Source organism: Macaca thibetana, chromosome 1, assembly GCF_024542745.1.
Source record: "Macaca thibetana thibetana isolate TM-01 chromosome 1, ASM2454274v1, whole genome shotgun sequence".
In the NCBI taxonomy this organism is placed as follows: domain Eukaryota; kingdom Metazoa; phylum Chordata; class Mammalia; order Primates; family Cercopithecidae; genus Macaca; species Macaca thibetana.
In genome coordinates this window covers 14,134,652-14,154,958 of record NC_065578.1, presented here as the reverse complement: position 1 = coordinate 14,154,958, position 20,307 = coordinate 14,134,652, and the positions used below count along the sequence as shown (strand labels likewise).

Below are 20,307 nucleotides of genomic sequence, written 5' to 3'. Positions count from 1 at the left end.
GATCCACCCGCCTTGGCCTCCCAAAGAGCTGGGATTACAGGTGTGAGTCACTGCACCCAGCCGCCTCCCTGTTCTTATCTGCAAAAGAGGAGTAAAAATATCACCCCTTGCATGGGCTGGTTGCAAGGATTCAAATGAGTTAATAGACACAAAGCGCCTAGACTGGTGCCTGGTGACAGCGTCTGCGCATCCAACACCAACCTCCTCCACGGGCGGGTCCCCTCTCCTCCCGGGCTCTGACACCACTGTCCCCACACCCAGTGACCTTGTCATTTCCCTGCCCACTCACCATCAAGAACCATACACACATAAGAATATAGAATTTTATCTTCTTTTAGTTAAAAAAAATAATCGTACCACGGAATGAAGAAGTAGCTTTTTTTTTGCGGGGGGTGGGGCGGGGGGAAGGGAAGGTGAGAAGGGGGGAAAAAAAAGCAAAAAGCCCAAAGGAAAAAAAAGCATTTTATATTCATCTGTATAAACATATCCGCTAAGGCAAACGCAATCCGGGGCCGAGGCTGCTGCCCTGGGCTCGGTGCCTCCTAATTTCTGCAGATTCTAAGGCCAAAAAATAAAACCTCTGCAAGTCCGCGTAGCTTCGAGGACTCCTGGGACATTTTACTAAAATAAAGAGTTATTGAGTTTAAAAAGCAGTGACGCCGTTATGACACACACTGAAAGTTGCATAACTGTGGCCTCGAGGGCCACTGACTTGTTTGGACTGAGTGATGGTCACAGTTTCACGACACAGCAACAGACACCACACACAGGCACACGTATGTCAGCAAGCACATGGGAAGCTGTGGCCGAACCGGGCCGGTGGCGTGGGCCTGACCACGGCCTGTCTGGGTCCCCATGCTTCCTCAGGGTGTGGGCATGACAGGCAGGTCGCTGGTGACAAGGCGGTGGACATCACTTGGGGAAGGATGGCAGGAGAGGGCTGGACAGGGCCCCGCTGCCCACCACCTGGCGCATGCAAACACACTTAAAGCACTTCTCAGACGCTTCTCGGAGAATCAAGATGAAGCGCTCGTTTCCTTCCCTAGGAAGGCGCCAAGTCTTCCTCCCACCCCACTCTCTCCAGAGCCCCCTGGGACCCTCAGGGTGTTCTGAGTGGGTGCTAAGGAGCGGTGTCTCCGACCCCCAGAGCCTTCCCTGCCCAGGATCCCACGGCACGCCCGGCAGGGGGTGGGCGTGTGAGGTAGATTGGCACAGCTGCCCCCACATGCTGCCTGGCTGGCCCCAGAGATCTGGGGGTCTCCAAGTCAGCATGGGGTGCTGGGGGCCTAGGTCCCTTCACCAGAACAGAAGCTCCCCACCCCCTCTCCCATTTCAGTAGATGGAAGAGGCAGAGGCGGAGGAAGAGCCCCTGGGGAGGGGTCCCCTCATGCCTCCAATAAGCCCCTTGGGTCCCACTCTGTGGGGGCAGCCCTGATTCTATCTCCTGCTGTCTCTCAGTCTGGGAAGGGGCTGGCAGGGGGCCCCGGGGGCGGTGCGGCCTGCTGGAGGAGGGCAGGGGTTCCCAGGTCCGGGGAACGGGGATGGTGGAGGGCAGGCACATGGGGCCGGGAGGGACCTAGGGCCAGGAGCTGGGCCAGGGGCAGTGCTGGAGCAGGTAGCGGGGCAGTCAGGGGTGCAAGACAGCCCAGGGATTGCCAGGGAGGGCCGGGCCAGGCAGGGAGCCGGTGTCGTGGCCTCACAAAGAGCAGAAGGGAGTGGGGAGGGGCCGGGCCATCTCCGTGAGACCCCTGAACTTGCTCCATTCACAGACATTTTTAGGTTTTTAGTAGTGGTCCCATCAGACAGAGGCAAGGATTCAGGCTCAGCCTCCCATACGCCACCCTCGCCCACCGCGCTGGGGCCGGAGCAGGGCGGTCGGTGCAGCCCCCGCTACTTAAACGTGGACTGCAGCTCCTTGAAGGCCGCTTTCCGCTGCTTCATCTCCTCCGCCTGCTTCTTCCGTTCCTCCTGCTCTGCCTTGATCTCCTCCTCGAAGCGGCTGGACACGTTGATGGCCTGGACCTGTGGAGGCATGGGGGTGAGGGGTCAGGGCTGGATGGTGTATATTGGGGGAGTCTCCATGCTACAGCTGCTTTTCCTTTTTTAATTTTTTTGAGACAGAGTCTCGCTCTGTCGTCCAGGCTGGAGTGCAACGGCGTAATCTCGGCTGACTGCAACCTCCACCTTCCAGGTTCAAGTGATTCTCCTGCCTCAACCTCTTGAGTAGCTGGGTTTATAGGCGCACTCCACCATGCCCGGCTAATTTTTGTATTTTTAGTAGAGATGGGGTTTCACCATGTTGGCCATGTGGCTGGTCTTGAACTCCTGACCTCAGGTGATCCACCCACCTCAGCCTCCCAAAGTGCTGGGATTACAGGCGTGCGCCACTGTGCCCAGACTTGTGGCTGCTTTTCCTGGGGTCCCTTCTGGCTCAGGCTTCTGCTGAGTCCTACCCAGCAACACAAACAGCTTGACCGCACCAGCTCTGGCCCCGGGTCAGGTGCTTCATTCACCTTCCTGAGCCTCAGTTTCCTCACTAGAACCTGGCACCCAATAACTCTGATCTTATGGAGTTGTCGAGAGGATTGAAAGAGAGAACGTATATTCTGTGGCTGCTGCAGAGCAAGGGTGCTCGAAGGGCGTCACTTAAGCCGCTGCCATCCTGATCCTCTGCTTCCTGTCCGGGGAGCCCAGTGGCCCACCCAGTGCCACTGATGAACCCTGAAAAGTTCCACTGATGCTCGGAAGCCCAGAGGGAGGTGGGAGGCAGTCTCTGGAAGGAACGTTCTTGGCTTAGCAAGGAAAGAGAGAAACAAGGCGGGAGAGCTGGAGCCCTGGGTGGGCAGGACCCAGGAGCCACCAAACCACAGGTGTCCCTTCCATCTGAGAACTTGCTGAAAGGGGAGGGTATTGTGCATGCAGGTGGTCTCTGAGCCCCCAGGCTTCCTCCCAGGCTGGAGCTGGTAGGGCAGGTGTCTGCCGGGGACCCTGGAGAACCAGTGCTGTGTTCTCCTGGGCCCTTCCCTCCTAAGGCCCAGTCCTCTGGGTTAGCGGCTCAGTGTGCCAGGACCGGGGCACCTCAAGGTAGTCCCTGTCCCATTTTGAAGAGTACATGTCCCTCACCCATCCTCTGGTGGCTGCCAAGGATCTCAGCCAGGAGTGGGAGGGGACAGAAGACAGAGCGTGTGGGCCTGGCCCAGCCTGGCAGGGAGTCAGCTCCCATCTCTGCAGCCTCAGCAGGGACGGGAAGGGGACGTATTAACTTCGGGCCGACCCAGGGTCCCCTTGTCCTGGAGTGTGGGTCAGGGCACCCCCCGGGCTCCTCACCTTGGCCTCAAAGAAGCTCTTGGCTCCCTTGACGCCCTCACTGGAGACATCGATCTCAGAGAGGCGGGCCAGCACGCACAGCCCGCTGTCCTCCTGAAGCTCCCCAGCCGCTGCCTTGCGGAAGATCAGGAGGAACTGCAGTGGGGAGAGAGGCGCGCGGTGTCAGGAAGGCAGAGAGGGAGGGGAGCCGGAGTCCCTGGCCACACCCAGGCCCCAGCCTCAGGCCTCCCCTGCAGAGAAGGACTGGGGGGCAGTGAGCTGGGTCTTGCCCCTTGGTGCTCCTGTGCTTCCCTTCACTGGGCCTCTGCCCATCTGTACGATGGACGGTGACTCATGTACCCACCCAGGATGCTGGGATTCTGCAGCCCTGCCCCACCCACACCAGCTCCCGATGACACGGCCTCAGCCTACCTCTTACCTGTCTCCCACTGTTCCCCTGTGAACCTACTCTGTGTTCCATGTATTGAGTCCTGAAGGTGTCATGACAGAATGAGGGAGCCTCCGAGACAGTAAAATACATGCCCAAAGTCTCAGCGCCTAAAAGTATCAGAGGGATTTGAACCCTGCTCTCTAACTTCTAAGCTGTTACCCTGCACTGCCCTCCCAGCCTCTCACACTCCCTCACCTGCCCCTGCCACCTCTCTCCTTCCCTGCATCCTTCATGCTTCCTGCCAGACCTCCTGGGCCCCACTTGGGCCTCGAGTCCCCACACCTAACCCTGTGCTGCCTGGGGTCCAGTATCATTGCTGTCTGGCTTGGAGCCTCCATTTCCTTCCCTGAGAAACAGGCTTGCCCCAGCTCCTGTCTGGGAGTGAGATCCTGGGCATGAAGTCGCCCAGTGCTGTGGCCCTCTTCCTCGGTGTCACAGCCCTGATTTCCCTCTGTGGTGTCTCCCCCTCTACACTTCCAGGAAGGAACCTTCCAGCACAGGGCCTTCCTCTACCCCAGAGCCTGCACAGGGTCAAGTATACAGAAATCGCTCAATATAAGCTCCCTATGTGAAGGAGGGGATGTCCCTCTCTCCTCTTCCTCCCTGAAAGGACCTCACAACCCTCTCTGGTGCCTGCTCTAACAGGCCCTCTGAAGCCTCACTCGGCCAAGCAGCAGCTGCTCAGAGCTGCTGTTCAATAGTGACGCCGTTCATTCATTGACAAAGGGTGGGGGTTGGTCTCTCCCGGGCCACCAGGTCCTCAGGTGAAGCCCCTGGTCGGCCTTACCTCCCGGAAGCTCAGCTTGCTGTCAAAGTCCTCATCCACCTCCTTGATCATGTTTTTCAGGCCCAGGTGGGTCTGAGGGGCCCCAAGTTTCTCCATCATGAGCTTTAGCTCCATCAGGTCGATGAAGCCATCCCGCCCGGCATCATACCTGCAGACGCAAAAAGAGAGGACATCTTGGCACTGGCTCAGTCAGAGAGGCTGCAGGCTTGAGTGCAAGGAGACTGGGGGACTAGAGGGCATCTCCCACCAAACATATCATCCCGTCACTGCCGGAAGGGACCTCAGTCCAGGCAGAGGACCCATATGTGGCTCAGCTCCTGCTTGGTTACCTCTGATGACGGGGAACTCACCACAGGGCCTGGCAGCCTCCTGCACGTAGAATAGCACTAACTTCTGGACAAGCCTGAGGCACAAGGAAGCTGAAATGACAGCCTCCGTGTGCTGACTGTGATGGCCCAGACAGTGAGAAGGAATTCTCTTCTTCTTTTTTTTTTTTTTTTTGAGACAGAGTCTTGTTGTTTTCCAGGCTGGAGAGCGGTGGCTCAATCTCGGCTCATTGCAATCTCCAACTCCCCAGTTCAAGCGATTCTCCTGCCTCAGCCTCTCGAGTAGCTGGGACTACAGGCATGCACCACCACACAGCTAACTTTTGTATTTTTAGCAGATTCAGGGTTTCACCATGCTGGCTGGGCTGGTCTTAAACTCCTGACTTCAAGTGATCCACCCACCTTGGCCTCCCACAGTACTGGGATGACAGGAGTAAGCCACCGTGCCCGGCCGAGAAGGAATTCTCAATACCATGGCAGGATGGATCAGGCTCTGAGCTGAGCACTCAGCACCTCCATGACCAGCGGGCTCACTGGAATCTCCATGGGCACTTGGGGGACATCTGACCCCCACCCTAGATGGTAGAACCTTGCAGGCAAGGGCATGGTTTCTCAACCTCAGACCTTAAACAATCTGGACAGAATAAATCCTTGCCGTAGGGGCTGTCCTGTGCATTGTGGGAGGTTTCTAGTAGCATCCCTCCTGAGTTGTGACAGCGAAAAATGTCTCCCAGACATTGTCAAATGTCCCCAGGGGGGAAAAAGCATTCCCTGTTGAGAAGCACTGGAATGGGGGATGTGGCATGGGTGTGGAAGGTGCCCTCTTTCCATGTGATAAATGACTCTTCTTACTCAGCACCCTCTGTACTGGGGGGTCTATTTCACGCCCCCCCCCACCAGCTTACCCTAGGTACTGGGAAGGAGGTTAAAAAGCACAGTAGGTGCTCAAAAATGTGTAATGAAGAAATAAGACGTGAATAAATGAAGGGGTATCTAAGGCAGGGTCTCTGCCTTTGTCGAGGGCACAGAGCAGGAGGGGGACAGGGGGCAGTGCCAGGTGGCAGGAGGCGGCCTGGGTGTGTTCAGGGAAGTGTGGCGCAGTGCTGCAGGGAGTGGCGGAGACTGGCTGGGCGGTGGGGAAGCCAGGAACAAGCATCGGGCGACAGAGATGCCTCCCCTCCGCCCTGCACACTCAGGTTCTCTTTTTTCTACCACCACAACCTGGCAGAGACAGGGATGGGGTTGGAGGCAAGTCCCTCTTGACTGGCTTCTGTGTAGTAAGAGCCTAGGTGGCCTCTCTGCCTGTTCCCTGGCTGAGAAGGCACCACTGGTTCCTGGAGCACACAGCCTGGTGAAAGAGGGCGAGGCGCTGTTTGCCCAGCTGGGCTCTCTTACCAACCAAACACCTGCCCTGCCGGTCTCTGGGAACAGTGTGGGAAGAAGACAAGATGGGGGCTGGGGAGAGTGATCCTTGAGTTGGTAAAATGGGCTTTTCTTTTTTTCTTTTTCTTTTACTTTAGGACGGGTGTCACTGTTGCCCAGGCACGATCACAGCTTACTGCAGCCTCTACCTCCTGGTCTCAAGCGATCCTCCCACCTCAGCCTTCCAAGTAGCTGGGACTGCAGGTGCATGCCACCACGCCTGGCCAATTTGTGTAATTGTTTTGTAGAGATGGGGTGTCAGTATGTTGTTCAGGCTGGTCTCGAACTCCTGGGCTCAAGCAATCCTCCTCCACTCAGCCTCCTAGAGTGCTGGGATGACAGGCATGCGTCACTTTGCCCAGTCAAAATGTTTTTTTCTACACATAAAGAAGCCTTATGCAGTCCCCAAGGCCTTGAGCTGGCTGGGTGACAGTGCTGGTGACAGCAGCACAACACAGGGGCCTGTGTCCCAGAACCCTATGTCCTGGGCGCTTGAGCTTTTGCGTGAAGATGTCTCATTTGTGCACCTTCTTCCCAGCTCCCTTCGCCTTCTCTAGTTAGGGGTACTTTAAACACCTAATAGCAACCAGGTACTGAAATCTGTCTTCATGCAGGGAACTGCTTACTTTACTTAATCCTCCTAATAACCTTAGTTTACAACCAAGGCTCAGAGAGCTTAAGTGACCCACCCACAGTCACATAGCAGTAAGGAGGGAGCTGGGCTTCCAGACTAGGTCCGCTGGACTCATAAACTTGCACAGTTGCTCTGTACCCAGCCCCTCCCCTGTGTGTCCTGGGGCCGCTGCAGAGCACAGACGGCTGCCTGGAGCGCGAGGGGAGCATTTGTGCGAGGGGTATAAATAGTTCACCAGCCAGTGAGTCAGTGGTTGGAAGTGACACAGCACAGAAAAGATGGGTCTTGGGATTCCTGGAGGGAACACAGGGTCCTGGGGCCTTCTGTCCCACTGATGGGTGAGGGCTGGGGTGGAGGCGGATGGGCCAGCGGCCCCTGTGGGCAGTGGCCACCTCTGTGGCAGTAGAAGGTGGGGACTCAGAGGGTCAGGCAGGCCAAAGCTGCTGCAGTCCAGCCTCTACCTGGAGCTGGAGGGGCTCGGGGGCACAGCGGAGGCCTCTCCTGTCATCTCTGGACTTTGTTTGCTGCCTGCTGGAGGGCTGGGCGGGTGCCACATGACCACGGCGCTGTGCAGGGGCACCTGGTGAGGGACTCAGTCTTTCCGGAGCCAAGTCACGAGGACTCCCCTCCTCAGTGCCCCCCACGAAAGCAAAGCCCCTGCCGCTTTCTGACCCTGGGCTCCCAGGAAGGTCAGCGATGACAATCGGGCTCTGGAGACAAATTGCCTGGGCTCCTCAGCCACAAAATGCAGCATCTCTTAAGCTGGGGTGCATGTGCCCCCCAGGGGACATCTGGCAATATCTAGAGATGTTTTTGGTTGTCATACCTGGGGCGGGGGGTGTCGGTGGTATCTGGTGGGTGGAGGCCAGGGAAGGTCCATAGCGCACAGGGTGGCCCCACCACAAAGAATGACCTGGCCAGCCGGGCGCTGTGGCTCACGCCTGTAATCCCAGCACTTTGGGAGGCTGAGGCGGGCAGATCATGCGGTCAGGAGATCAAGACCATCCGGGCCAACATGGTGAAACCCCGTCTCTATTAAAAATACACAAATTAGCTGGGCATGGTGGCAGGCACCTGTAATCCCTGCTACTTGGGAGGCTGAGGCAGGAGAATCACTTAAACACAGGAGCGGAGGTTGCAGTGAGCTGAGATTGTGCCACTGCACTCCAGCCTGGGTGACAAAGCGAGACTCTGCCTTAAAAAAAAAAAAAAAAAAAGGAATGACCTGGCCCCAAGTGCCAGTGGTGCTGAGGCTGAGAACCCTGCTGCAAGGGGGCCTCCCTCATGGGCCACTGTGAGGAATGACTGAGCCCATCCCTGTCAAGCACTCAGCACAGCTCCCAGCACACAGAGCTAGCTGCATAAATGGCCGTCGACGCCACTAAAACAAGATTGAATCACCTCCACTAACCTCCTGACGGCGCAGCGCTTTTTCTTTACAACCCTTGTGCTCAGCAATCCTCCAGGTCCGGATTAGGTCAGAAGGGCTGTTATCGGTGGGGCCACCAGCCCCCTAACCAGCAGGTCAGGGGTTCATGTCCCAGCCCCTGGGTCCCACATGCCTCTCCCTGAGCCCCAGTTTTATTTATTGCTCAAGTGCATGGGTTTCTTCTGCAGCCAGGGGCAGCTCAGTTTCAGAGGAAGTGCAGATAAAGTGTCCAAACTTGGATGGAAACGTGGGCTGTGGATCCCTCTGTCTTTGGCAGCTCCCAGGCCTGGCTGGGCCGCAGCTCAAACCACGATTTGAACGGCCGCCTCTATCAATCAAGGGCCAATCAATTACTGGGGCTGGGCTCCATCCAGGGCAGGCTCGGGCCCCCAGGGGGACAATATAGGAGCTGGCTGTGGTGCCAAAGAGTCCATCACCAAGAGGAGGTGATGGGGGCTGCGAGAGGCCAGGTGCTGGGGTGGGAGGTGAAGCTCCCAGAGGTAGCCGTGGAGGAGGCCATTCCCAAGAGACTCCTGGAGAGTGGCCATCTGCCCTGTGCCCTGGGCTCTGATGTGGTCTAGTGCAGGGGATCAGCCAGGTTCCAGGATCAACCTGATTGAAGATGGCCTTGAGGGTTTGTGGTTACATCAACTCCGCTGAGACTGACCTGGGTCCAAACCCCAGCTCTGCCACCTGCTGGCAGAATAACCCTGGTCAAGTCACCTAACCCCACAGACCTCAGTTTCCTCATCTACATCATGGAGATCAAAGAACTCATCTCAGGATGGAGGCAAGGATTAAAAGAGACGATACAAACAGACTCTTAACACAGAGCCTGGTCCACAGGAAGCACTTTATACACGCCTACTATGATACTAAAAACCAGTTATTATTATTCCTAACATCTACCTTTAAGATTATTAAAGAGTAAATGAGGCTGGATGCGGTGGCTCACGCCTATAATGCCAGCACTTTGGGAGGCTGAGGTGGGAGGATCACTAGAGCCCAGGAGTTTGAGACCAGCTTGGGCAAGATAGGGAGACCACATCTCAATAAAAAAAATAAAGGGCCGGGCGCGGTGGCTCACACCTGTAATCCCAGCACTTTGGGAGGCTGAGGCAGGCAGATCACGAGGTCAGGAGTTCAAAGCCAGCTTGACCAACATGGTAAAACCCTGTCTCTACTGAAAATATAAAAATTAGCCAGGCATGGTGGCATGCACCTATAATTCCAGCTACTCGGGAGGCTGAGGCACGAGAATTGCTTGGACCCAGGAGGTAGAGGTTGCAGTGAGCTGAGATTGTGCCACTGCACTCCAGCCCGTGCGACAAAGTGAGACACTGTCTCAAATAAATAAATAAATAAATAAATAAATAAATAAATAAATAAATAGCTGGGCATGGTAGTGTATGCCTCTGGTCTCAGCTACTAGATAGGCTCACTTTAGCCCTGGAGGTTGAGGCTGCAGTGAGCCCTGATCGAGCCACTGCTCTTTAGCCTGGGCAACAGAGTGAGACCTTGTTTTAAAAAAAACAAACAAAAAAGAGAAAATGAAAACGAGATTACAGATATAAAATGCCTGGTTCATAGCGCATCCTTAAAACCTGTTAATTTTATCATCATCATAATAGTAGTTGTTACATTGAGAAGTTTGTGTGTGTCACATATACACATCATATACTTCACACATACAATATAAAAAGGGTGATGATATTAGAAATAATGTTAAAAAATACACTGGCCTCTGCCACAGGCTCCAGTCCTGATTGGTGGTACAGGGCTGGGAGGCAGGGCTTGTGGTGGCTTGGCCTGGAGGCAGGGGTGGATATGACGACCCAGGGGATCCCTCCAGCATGAGCCCTCCTCTGAAGTCCTCACTTCTCCCCTACTAGGCCTGACGCAAAGCCCCAGCATCTCTGGGAGGTGGGAAGACAGACGGCCGGCCGCTGGACAGAGCCCTTGAACAGGGAGAAAGGAGACTCAGGGAGCGAGGAACCTTCCCTTGGTGTTGGAGGGAACACTCTCACGGTGCCGGTGTGTGTGTGCAGGGGGTGGGGGACAACTGGCAGCACAGGAGAGAACGAGGTTCCACGATGGCTGGAAACAGACATCTCCCGGGCTAGGGGCCCTCTCACCCACCAGCCCTTCTCCCTGAGCTGGAACTGAGGTTGCAGGTGGCTTAGAGCATCCAGAAAAAGAGAGGTCAGCCCGCAAGATCCACCCAGACAGCCTGGTCTACCCGTTTTCCATTACATAGGGAAACTGGGGCCCAGAGTGGGCAGTGACTGGCCCAGGGTCACACAGCCAGCAGACTGCAGGATTCCAACAGCTGGAAGCTCTTCTCCTCCCTGGCCCCCTCTCTTTTTCCTGGTCCCATGGAGGGTCCCACATTCTCAAGCTTGAAGGGCCAGCGGAGGCTGGACTGAGAGCCCAGCGTGGTGCCTGTTTGGGAAGGCCAATGCCATTCGGCAGGACTGGCAGAAAGCACCCAGCCTGGGAACTCAGCACTTTTCTCCAGCACCGGAGGGAGGCTGTGGGGCCTGGCACTGTGCCTGCATTCCTATCTGCCTCCCCCTGAACTGTTCTTGCCAGGAAGGGCTCAGCAGCTAGCTGCGCCTGGATGCTGGGAATGAAATCCCCACCCATCCCCCTCTTGAAAGCGGAGCAACGGGTTACCCCCCAGGACAACCCTTCCCCTTTGGGGTGAGCATGGTCCCCAGCTGGTTGCTTCCCTGCCCCTGCCTCTCTCCCAGTTCTGATAACTAGGGGGTCACAGGGGTAGGCAGTGGAGGCGTCAACCATGCATAGTGCAGACGTCCCAGCCTTGCGCACAGGCGAGCCACACGTCATAACCTATCATCATTCCTGGCTGCTCTGCTGGGCGCTTGCTATGTGCCAGGCGCGATGCCAGGTGTTTCGCATCAGATTCTCACAAGAAGTCCATGAAGCGGCATGAACATTCCTATTTAACCCACAAGGAGATGAGGCTCAGAGGGGAAGCCACTTGGCCCAGGTCATAGGTGACGAGGGTGTTGATGGGCTCTGAACCAGGCCTGATCAAACACATGCACTCTTAACGACTATGCTATGCCCTGATGCCGATGGGTACACAGCAGTGAACTTCAGGGTTGGAAGGGATATTGGAGGCCATCTTATTCAGTCCTTCCTGAAAATCAGATTCCTCATGTAGTTCTTTGTTTAGTGCCTTGAATACCTCTGAGGGCAGGAAGCTCATTGCTTGTCTAAGGGGGCCCATCTTGGCTTTGGAACTATTAGAAAGTTGCTCCTCGGCCAGGTGCAGTGGCTCATGCCTGTAATCTCAGCACTTTGGGGGCTGAGGTGGGCGGATCACTTGAAGCCAGGAGTTCGAGACCAGCCTGACCAACATGGTGAAACTCTGTCTCTACTAAGAATACAAGAATTAGCTGGGTGTGGTAGTGCAGGCCTGTAATCCCAACTACTAGGGAGGCTGAGGCAGGAGAATCGCTTGAACCCGGGAAGTGGAGGCCGGAGGGAGCCAAGATTATGCCACTGTACTCTAGCTTGGGTGACAGAGCAAGACTCTGTCTCAAAAAAAAGAAAGAAAGAAAGAAAGTTGCTCCTCATGTAGGTCCCCCCGAGCTGTGCTGCACGTTCTGATGGCAGAAGCAAGCAGAGTCATCGCAGCCACTGCACTTGGGAAGGTGGGAGCACAGGGGACCCCAACTCTGTCTCTCCTGACTCCCATCCCAGGCTTTGCTGATGGCCCTTCTGGGCATGCGGGTCCCAGGAAGACAGACAACTGGACGGGGTGCGTGTTGGGTATGGGCTCAGGAGCCCTCAGGCCCCCCTGGCTTCCCCAGTTCCTGCACGTCCCCACCCCCAGACCGCCTGACTCATACGGGGAAAGCCCAGCGCTCGCCACTTCCTCTAGTCCTATCTGGGAATCTCACACTTGATCTGTTGCCCTGGGTCAGCTAAGCGGGGTATGGGGTAGGGAGAAAGAGAGAGAGAGAGATGGAGAGATAGATAGAGAGCACACAAGTGTGGCACTCGGGGCTCCCCCATGGAGGATAAAGAGGGAGACACCACGAAATTTGCTGGGGGGGCTGTCAGGGCTCAAGGGCATCCTAACCTGGAGTTCAACAACATCTCACCGCACCTGTGGCACTCCCTGCCAACCGCCCCCTTTCACTTCTTGCTCTTCATAATCATTATTGTTATGATAGTGATTATAAAGAATATTTATTGAATGCCTAATATTAATATAACCCAGTGTTTATAATGTAACTCAATCTTTACTCCATTCATCTTATCCTCTTACAGCTCAGACAGACAAAGTCACCTGCCTAAGGATAACCTTAAGTCAACCTCAGGAAGCAGTGGGGAGATGGCTGTGCGGGGCCCTGAGCCGTGGCTTAGCGCTTCTTAAACGTCAGTGGGCACACCTGGTGAAGCTGGTTACAGTGCAGATTATGGGCTGGGCGTGGTGGCTCATGCCTGTAATCCCTGCACTTTGGGAGGATGAGGTGGGAGGGTGGCTTGGAGCCAGGAGTTTGAGACCAGTCTGAGCAACATAATGAGACCCCCATCTCTGCAAAAATAAAAAAAATTAGCCAGATGTGGTGGCGTGTGCCTAGAGACCCAGCTACTCAGGAGGCTGAGGTGGGAGGATCACTTAAGCCCATGAAGTTGAGGCTGCAGTGAGCTATGATCGTATCACTGCATTCCATCTGGGTGACAGAGCAAGACCCTGTCTCAAAAAAAAAACACAGATTACAGTCTGGTACATCTGGGGTGGAACCTGCGCGTCTGCATTTCTAACATACTCCAGGGCGGTGTTGCTGCTGGTGTTTGGGCAACTGTAAGGGTTCAGAGGACTTGGGAGCCAGGGAGGCCCAGGTTCAAATTCTGCTTCTGCCCCTCACTAGCTGTGTGACTTTGGACAAGTCACGTAACCCTTCTGAAAGCCTAGTCTCCTTAACTGTGAAATGGGCGAGGACAATGTTGCAGGATAAGAAAGGACCGAATGGGAGGCAAAGCACCTGGTTTGAAGCATCTGATGGCTCAGGACTCCCCAGGTGGCCCGGCTCCCGTCTGGCCACACCTTTCTGGCACTGACCCCTGCTTCTCTGCTGTCCTCGAAAAGCGGAAGTCAGCCAAGGAGAAGGCTGCCAGGCAGTCAGGGGAACTCAGCTGCTCCAGGGTGTGCGGACCTTCCCTGCAGAGGCTGCCAAGTGACTGCCTCTGCTGGTGGGGCTGGCCTTGTAGAAAGGACCTCCGACATCCCCTGAGGCAGCAAGGCCTGCTGTCCTAGAGCCTAGACTCTCGCAGTGGAAGCCAGTCCAAGCCACCCAGGCCTTGGACCCAGGGGGCGTGGAGGAGAGCAAGGAGGCCGAAGAAGAGAAGGCAGGAAGGGTGGACCAAAGAGGAACCAAAAGTCCTGGGTTGGGGGTGTGGGGGAAGGAGAGGTGACTCAGACACTGATGTAGAGGGGAAGTGGGAGGAACGGAGTAAGGGCCGAGGCCGGGAAATCCTCCCTCCCCAGGGGTGCAAGGCATTCTCCCCACCCACTGACCCTAAGCTGCAGGTGAAGGACCCCACCTCTCCACCTCTCTAAGGCTCTGGGAGGCTCCCCCAAGCCCCACCCACAAACACAGCTTCACTTGGCCTCCAGGGGCTCGTTGCAGGAGGATCCGGTTCTAATCCTGTCACTGTCAGTTCATATAATCTTAGACAAGTGACAATTGCCTTGAGCCTCAGTCTCCTCATCTGTCAAATGGGGATAGAAATGATAGTACCAGGCTGGGAGCGGTGGCTCACGTCTGTAATCCCAGCACTTTGGGAGGCTGAGGCAGGCAGATCACTTGAGGTCAGGAGTTCGAGACCAGCCTGACCAACACGGTGAAAACCCATCTCTACTCAAAAATACAAAAACTAGCCAGGTGTGGTGGTATGTGCCTATAGTCCCAGTTGCTTAGAGGCTGAAGCAGGAGAATCACCTGAACCCAGGAGGCGGAGGCTGCAGTGAGCCAAGATCACACCACAGTACTTCAGCCTTGGTGGCAGAGTGAGACTCCATCTCAAAAAAAAAAAAAAAAAAGGAAAACAAAGACAGTATCAATCTCATTGTGCTGGTGTGAGAATTCAATTCCGTTCTCTAAATAATACACATAGGCTCCTCCAGGAATGGCTAGAACTAGTGGCTCTGTTTAACAAGGAGGGGGCACAGAGGTAGGGGCTGGCTGCAAAGAGAACATCAGCATGGTGTGATGCGTGAGAGCTTTTGGTCCTCATGGCAGAAATAAAGAAGGAAACCTTCCATTGATAGCCCTGTGGGTGCATCCTCTCTACCCCTAAATCTCTACACGTTTGTTCTATATAAGACTGTAAGCCTCCTGAGGGCAGGAACTTGATTCATTTAATTCTCTGGATCTTGTAGCACAAAAACTTAATAACATATCTGTTGGAAGAATGATCACATGCGTGAACCTTGCATTTTTCAAAAACATCATCTATCATGCAAACAGCCCAGACACCATGATGGGCTCTTAACAAAGACCCAGAGCTTTTTTATACCTAATCCTCAGAACTTTACCAGGTAGGTTCTTAAGCCCCTGGGGAAACCAAGGCTCAGAGAAGCTGAGTTGTCTGCCTGGAGCAACCCAGCTGGGTGGTGGCAGACGGGAATCCCTGTTGTGCACCCTCCAGAGCTGTTGTTTGCTCTCCCCTTTTTTGTGCCACCTGCCTTTCCTGTAACTAGGTGATAATGAATTCATTTCTCTCTTTTTGTTATTTATCAAAGCCATATGTAGCTGTCAATCAGAGTGGCTGTTCAGCAGGAGAGAAGGGGGGCTCTAACCTTGGGTCCTGTCACTAGGGCCCAGAGCAAAGGGTTGTCAACAACCTGGCAGGCCGGAAGCTCCACTGATGGTTAAGTGGAGGCAGCCAGTGGGTGTTGTGGAGCTGGCTCTGAGCCAGCCGCAATGACCAATGCCAGGGCCCTGTGAGGGGGCCCAGGAGAGGGTGTATGCTGAGCTGGGGATGGCGGTGACAGTCATTTAGTAACGACTTGCTCTGTGCCAAGCACTGGGCTAAGCGCCGTACCCAATCCTGTGAGGTGGGTCCCCTGTCCCCCCTGTTCCAGGGTGAGGAACAGAAGCTCAGAAGGGCTCCAGGGCCCACAGCTGGATTCAAACCCAGGGCTGCAGACTCCAGAGGCCCTGCCGACTGTGTCCAGGAAGAGCTCCTGGGAGAGCTGTGTCCCTGGAGGTGGAGGGTGGAGAGGAGGGTGGAGAGGAGGGTGGGATGCTTCCAGAGCTTGTGCAGGGAAGAGTTGGCCACAAGGAAGGAAAGCCTACGTCTCTGATGCAAGGTATCCTGAGATGAAGTGGCTGGGGACGAGGGTGGGGACAGGGCCTGCAAGGCTGGGCTAGGCAGGAGACAGGGATCTAGGGCATCGTCCTCAGATTCCACAGCAGGTTCAGAATTACACGGCTGCATACCTTTCCGGCAGGTCTCGACTTACAAAACCCTCCAGAGCACCCCCTAGGCTGTTGTCAGCACCCCCGAGGCTCTCCAGGGCCATTCTATTTGCCTCTCTGACAGGAGGGTTCCAGAGCCAGCCCTGGAGGAGCAAAGAGAGGGAGGCAGCAGCTGGGAGATCAGAGGTGCTGGACATAGCCTGAGGCCGCACGGGGAGGGGGACGGGGAGTCCTGGCTGCCGGGGCCAGGGAGACGCAGGGCCTCCTCGTGCCTGGCACTGGGCCAGAACTCTAAATGTCTCATGTCCTCTGAGCCCCACCCTGAGACACTGGGACCATCTCCTCACCATACAAGGTTTCAGCCTCACTGAAAACCTCTCTGTAACCACGAGCAAGTCACCGCCACACCTTTCTGGGTCTTGGTTCCCTCTTCTGTAAAACGGGGGGAGGGGCTGGAGTCAACTCTCCAGGTCTCTCTCAGGGGGAAGCTGAATGACTCTAGGTGTGACAGCAGTGATGGCTGAGAGTCTACCTTCCCCCTGTCCCCTCTCTTCCCCATCGATCTCCAGCCTCGGGAAGCACCTGCTGAATCAACATAGATGGGTGGAACAGAAGGCCCTGGAAGGCAGTTCCAACATCCAGAAGCGCTCAGGACCCCTCAGACATACGCAGGTCAGGGCTGAAGGACCTTTGGGGATCATCAGGGATAGCCTGCCCCTTTTACAGGTGGGTAAGACTGAGGCCCAGGGAGGACATGCAGGCTAGGACGGAGGCCCAGCTTCCTTGCTCCTGGCCCCCAAGGAAAGGCCGGCTCCCATTCTCCTGCTGACCTCATGGTCTCCTGCCTTCTGCTCTGGTGACTGGCTTCCCAGGAGGGCAGGCTCCCCTCCTCCCTACCCTCTGCCCTCCCCAGAGCCCTGGCTCTGATGCCCTGGCTATGATCCGGGGACCCTGCTTGGACCCAGGAGGCTGCAGCCCCACTCGGACAGCGTAAGCAGAACAGGGGTTTTGTCTTCCACGAGAGTCCGTCTGTTGGCGGCGGGGTTGGGCTCGGTTGGCACAGTGAAGCCTTGTTTCCTTGAATACACAATCTGCAGCTTTCCACCCTCACCCGGGCCCTGACGGGCGGCACTTGCTTCCCTAGAGGTTCAGCTTCCTGGCCCCTGCCTGCCCCATCAGCCCTCCCAAAAACCTGGCAAGCAGTGCTGGCGCCAAGAGGTAGCTTGGAGGGGTCCAGGTGCCCTCAGTCTCCCTCAGAGTACCTCTCATCAAACTAGAAACGGCCTATGTAAAAAAAAAGTGAGTTTGCTGTGCAGATGAAGCTTGCAGACTGTTCCCTCAGCCGCACGCCACTTCCAACCATACTGCAGCCTCCCAAGTCCCGCTCATCTGAAGTGTCTGGCTTCTCCCACAACAGCTCCACCTTTGTTTTGGTGGCCAGTGGGCAGGGAAGCTATGGAAGCCCAGGAGAAGGCAGGCTCTGGGGGAAAGCAGAGACTGTGGCTGGAGGTGGGGACATGAGTGGACAATCCGCCAGGAGCATAGAAGCAGGTGTTGGAGGTTTTCCAACATGAAAGCAGATGTCTGTGATGGGAAACCCAGAAGGAGAAGAACCCAGGATTTGGAGTCACAGACCTGGGTTTGAATCCAGGCTCTATCATTTTCTAGCTGTGTGGTCTTGGCAAGTTATTTAAGACTCCTTGTCTGCACAAAGGTGCCGAAGAGCTCTGTGTCACGGGGCTGTTTGAAGGACCTGGTGAGTGCCTCGGCGCCATCAGCACAGGGATCTCTGCGGTGTCTGAATCAGCTCTGCACTCCCCGATGGGGGCAGTGACAGACACGGATCCATACCCACCCCTGCATCTGCCCGCCCCGGGAGTGTTCAAGCTACTCTTTCAGGAAGCCTGGAAATCCTGCTCTCCCAATCTCGCCAGTCTTCGGCTGGGAAGAAACTTTAGAAGAACTCCAACCAAACAGCCTGGAGTCAAGGAGGTGGCGCCCTGGGATTTTCTCAGAGGTTCAGAGGGGCTGGGGGTCAAGGACTTGATGTTCCCCCAGAAGGACCTTGGGAAAGCATGGGACTCGTCAGTCACCCCCAACTGGGAACCAGAAATCCTTCCCCCTGCCTTGGGGCCAAATGCAGAAGCTGCGGCAAGCTGTCCTGAGCAGGGGAGAGCCTTTCTCAAACTGTGCGGTTGCAAAACGCCCCTTCCTGGGCTTCCGGCTTGATGTCTGGGCACTGACAGCTGCATATGGTGAGGTCTGCCCCCACCTCCTGCCCAGCCAAGGGGGAGCCGGCCTTGCTGCATTGCTCCCTCGGCTTTGGGCTGCCTGTGCCGGGTGGGCTAGACCTCCTGGCTCACCCCCAAGACTCAGCCTCAAGCCAATTCTATCCCCTTCCAGAACCACTCCCGACCAGCACCCAGATCGTGGAACAGAGGCTGTTCCCTCTCCAGGAGCCAGGGGCAGGGGGACAGGGAACAGGAGGTGGGGACAGGTACCAAAGGGAGGGGCACTGGCACCTTCCCCACCCCCTGGGCACACACATGGTTGGGAGAGAGTGGCTGTGCATCTTAGACCCAACAGAGTGGGACCCAGGGATGGGCCGGAGGGAGCTGGGCCCTCTCTCTCTAGTCCCTCCACAGAGACATTAAGACTGTTTTTGTGGGGGGAAGGGGGGATGAGTCCACAGGCCTGGGGGTGCCCATCTACCCTGGTGAGGGCACAGCACGTGGAATCTGATGGAATAAAGGGTAGGTATGGGGGTAACAGGGCAAGTCACATAGGAAGGGGCCCCTTTCGACTAGGGTGGGTGTGGGACATTGGGGGTTCCTGTGGGGAGGGAAGGGGATATATGGAGTGGGGAGGAGAGATGGGGGCCTTGTGACAGAAGCAGGTGAGCAGTGACTGCAAGCTGCTGGGTGCAGGGGGGTGGGGCGGGCAGGAGGAGGAGGGAGGCCTTCCAAGCCCAGAGGGGACTGGGCCCACAGGGACGACTGGAGTGAGGTTTACACTCCTGCAGAGGGGGAACAGGGGCCGAGGGGTCCCTTCCTAGGGAGACCACTTGTGAGTGAAGGATTTGGGTCCTTTTTAATGAGTGGGTGGAGATGGGAAGGGCAAGTCTTCGCCCCCAGTTTGCTGGTAGATGCTAAATAACTGGAGAGGAAGTTGGGGGAATCCCTGCCCAGAACCCACCTTGAGGGAGACCTGAGATCAGGAGAGGAAATGAAAAGACCTTAAGGAAAGGAATGTGGTTGGCATGTGGTGTCCGGGGTCACTGGGGTGGGTGTCTTTGGCCAGCGTGTGTTGGGGTGGGGGTGGGGAACGCGAGCAGCTGGGATGGGGGAAGGAAGGCCGCTGAGTCCTCAGCCTCGGTGTGTGCCTTGTGGGGTGGTGGAGAAGCGCCACTAACAGGGTGGGGGGCCCGGGACCCACACGTGTGGTAGTGGGGGTGGGGCTCGCGGGGCCTGGCGATTATCTGGAAGGAGGTTCGGGGTCCCCAACTCTGTGGGTGCGTCTATGGTGTACCGGAGGCAGCACAAATATGAGTCACCGCCGCGTGCCAGGGCCCGGGGGTCCCCCAGACTAACGTGCGTGGTGGGATGCCGGGTCTAGATCTGGAAGGGGACGCGGGGTCCCTAATCCCGGTGCATCTGGGTTCGGGGAAGCTTGGCTGACTGCTGGGATCCTGGGTCGGCGCGGGATCCGGGGATCGGGGGGTTCGGGGCCCGATACCGGGTAGTGGGGCGGGCGGGGGGCCGGGTCGCGCGGGCACTCACTGCTTGAACATCTTCTCCATGTCCTTGATCTGCTTCCTGGAGAACTCCTTGAACTCGGTGTAGGGGTTGAAGACGCGGCGGCTGGGCGACTGGGGCTCGCCGATGCCCTGGTTGAGGTCGGCGCGCCGCAGCAGCTTGGCGCTCAGCTCGCAGTCCGCGCTGCCCAGCGCCTCGGCCGCCTCGTCGGGCGCCCCCGCCGCCGCCGCCGCCGCCCCGTTCAGCCCGGGTTGCTCCGGGGTCTCGCCGCCGCCCTCGCCCTCCATCTGCAGCCGCCGGCTCAGCTTGGTGGCCAGCTCGTCCGTGGCCATGGTGGCCCGCACGGCACTCGCCTTGACCGGGCCCCTGTTCACAGCGCAGCGCCGCCGGCCGCGCTCTTCCTCTTCCTGACACTCCCCGGGCCAGGCACCGCCCCCGAAGGTGGGACTTGGGCCCTGGCGGGGACCGCGCGCCCCGCCTCCGCCCCCGCCCCCGGGCCCGGACCCGCGCGGCGTGCGCGTGATCGCTCCCGGCCGCCGGGGGTCGAGTGTACTCTGCGCGCCCCGCCCGCCGTCGTCTGCCCCCCGCGAGGCTGGGGAGCGCGACGGAAAGCCATTGCCCTCTTGGTGCCCGCTGTAGCAGCTGAGCGGGAGGGGTCCGGCTGGGGGCCGGGGCCGGGCGGGAAGGAAGAGGGCTCCTCCCCCGCGGCTTGGGTGAGGAGCGGGGCTTGCCGG

The 20,307-nt window shown here is 57.0% G+C and overlaps 1 protein-coding gene across 1 annotated transcript; it reads right to left on the bottom strand.

The window, feature by feature from the left end:
* Nucleotides 1-317: 317 nt before the first annotated feature.
* EFHD2 (EF-hand domain family member D2) lies at nucleotides 318-20,037 on the bottom strand. The gene is made up of 4 exons (XM_050788956.1): nucleotides 19,598-20,037; nucleotides 4,545-4,692; nucleotides 3,328-3,462; nucleotides 318-2,022 (listed from the first exon to the last, which is right to left on the bottom strand). The coding sequence occupies exons 1-4, from the start codon at nucleotides 19,903-19,905 to the stop codon at nucleotides 1,891-1,893; spliced, it is 723 nt and encodes a 240-aa protein (XP_050644913.1). The 5' UTR covers nucleotides 19,906-20,037; the 3' UTR covers nucleotides 318-1,890.
* Nucleotides 20,038-20,307: the final 270 nt, after the last annotated feature.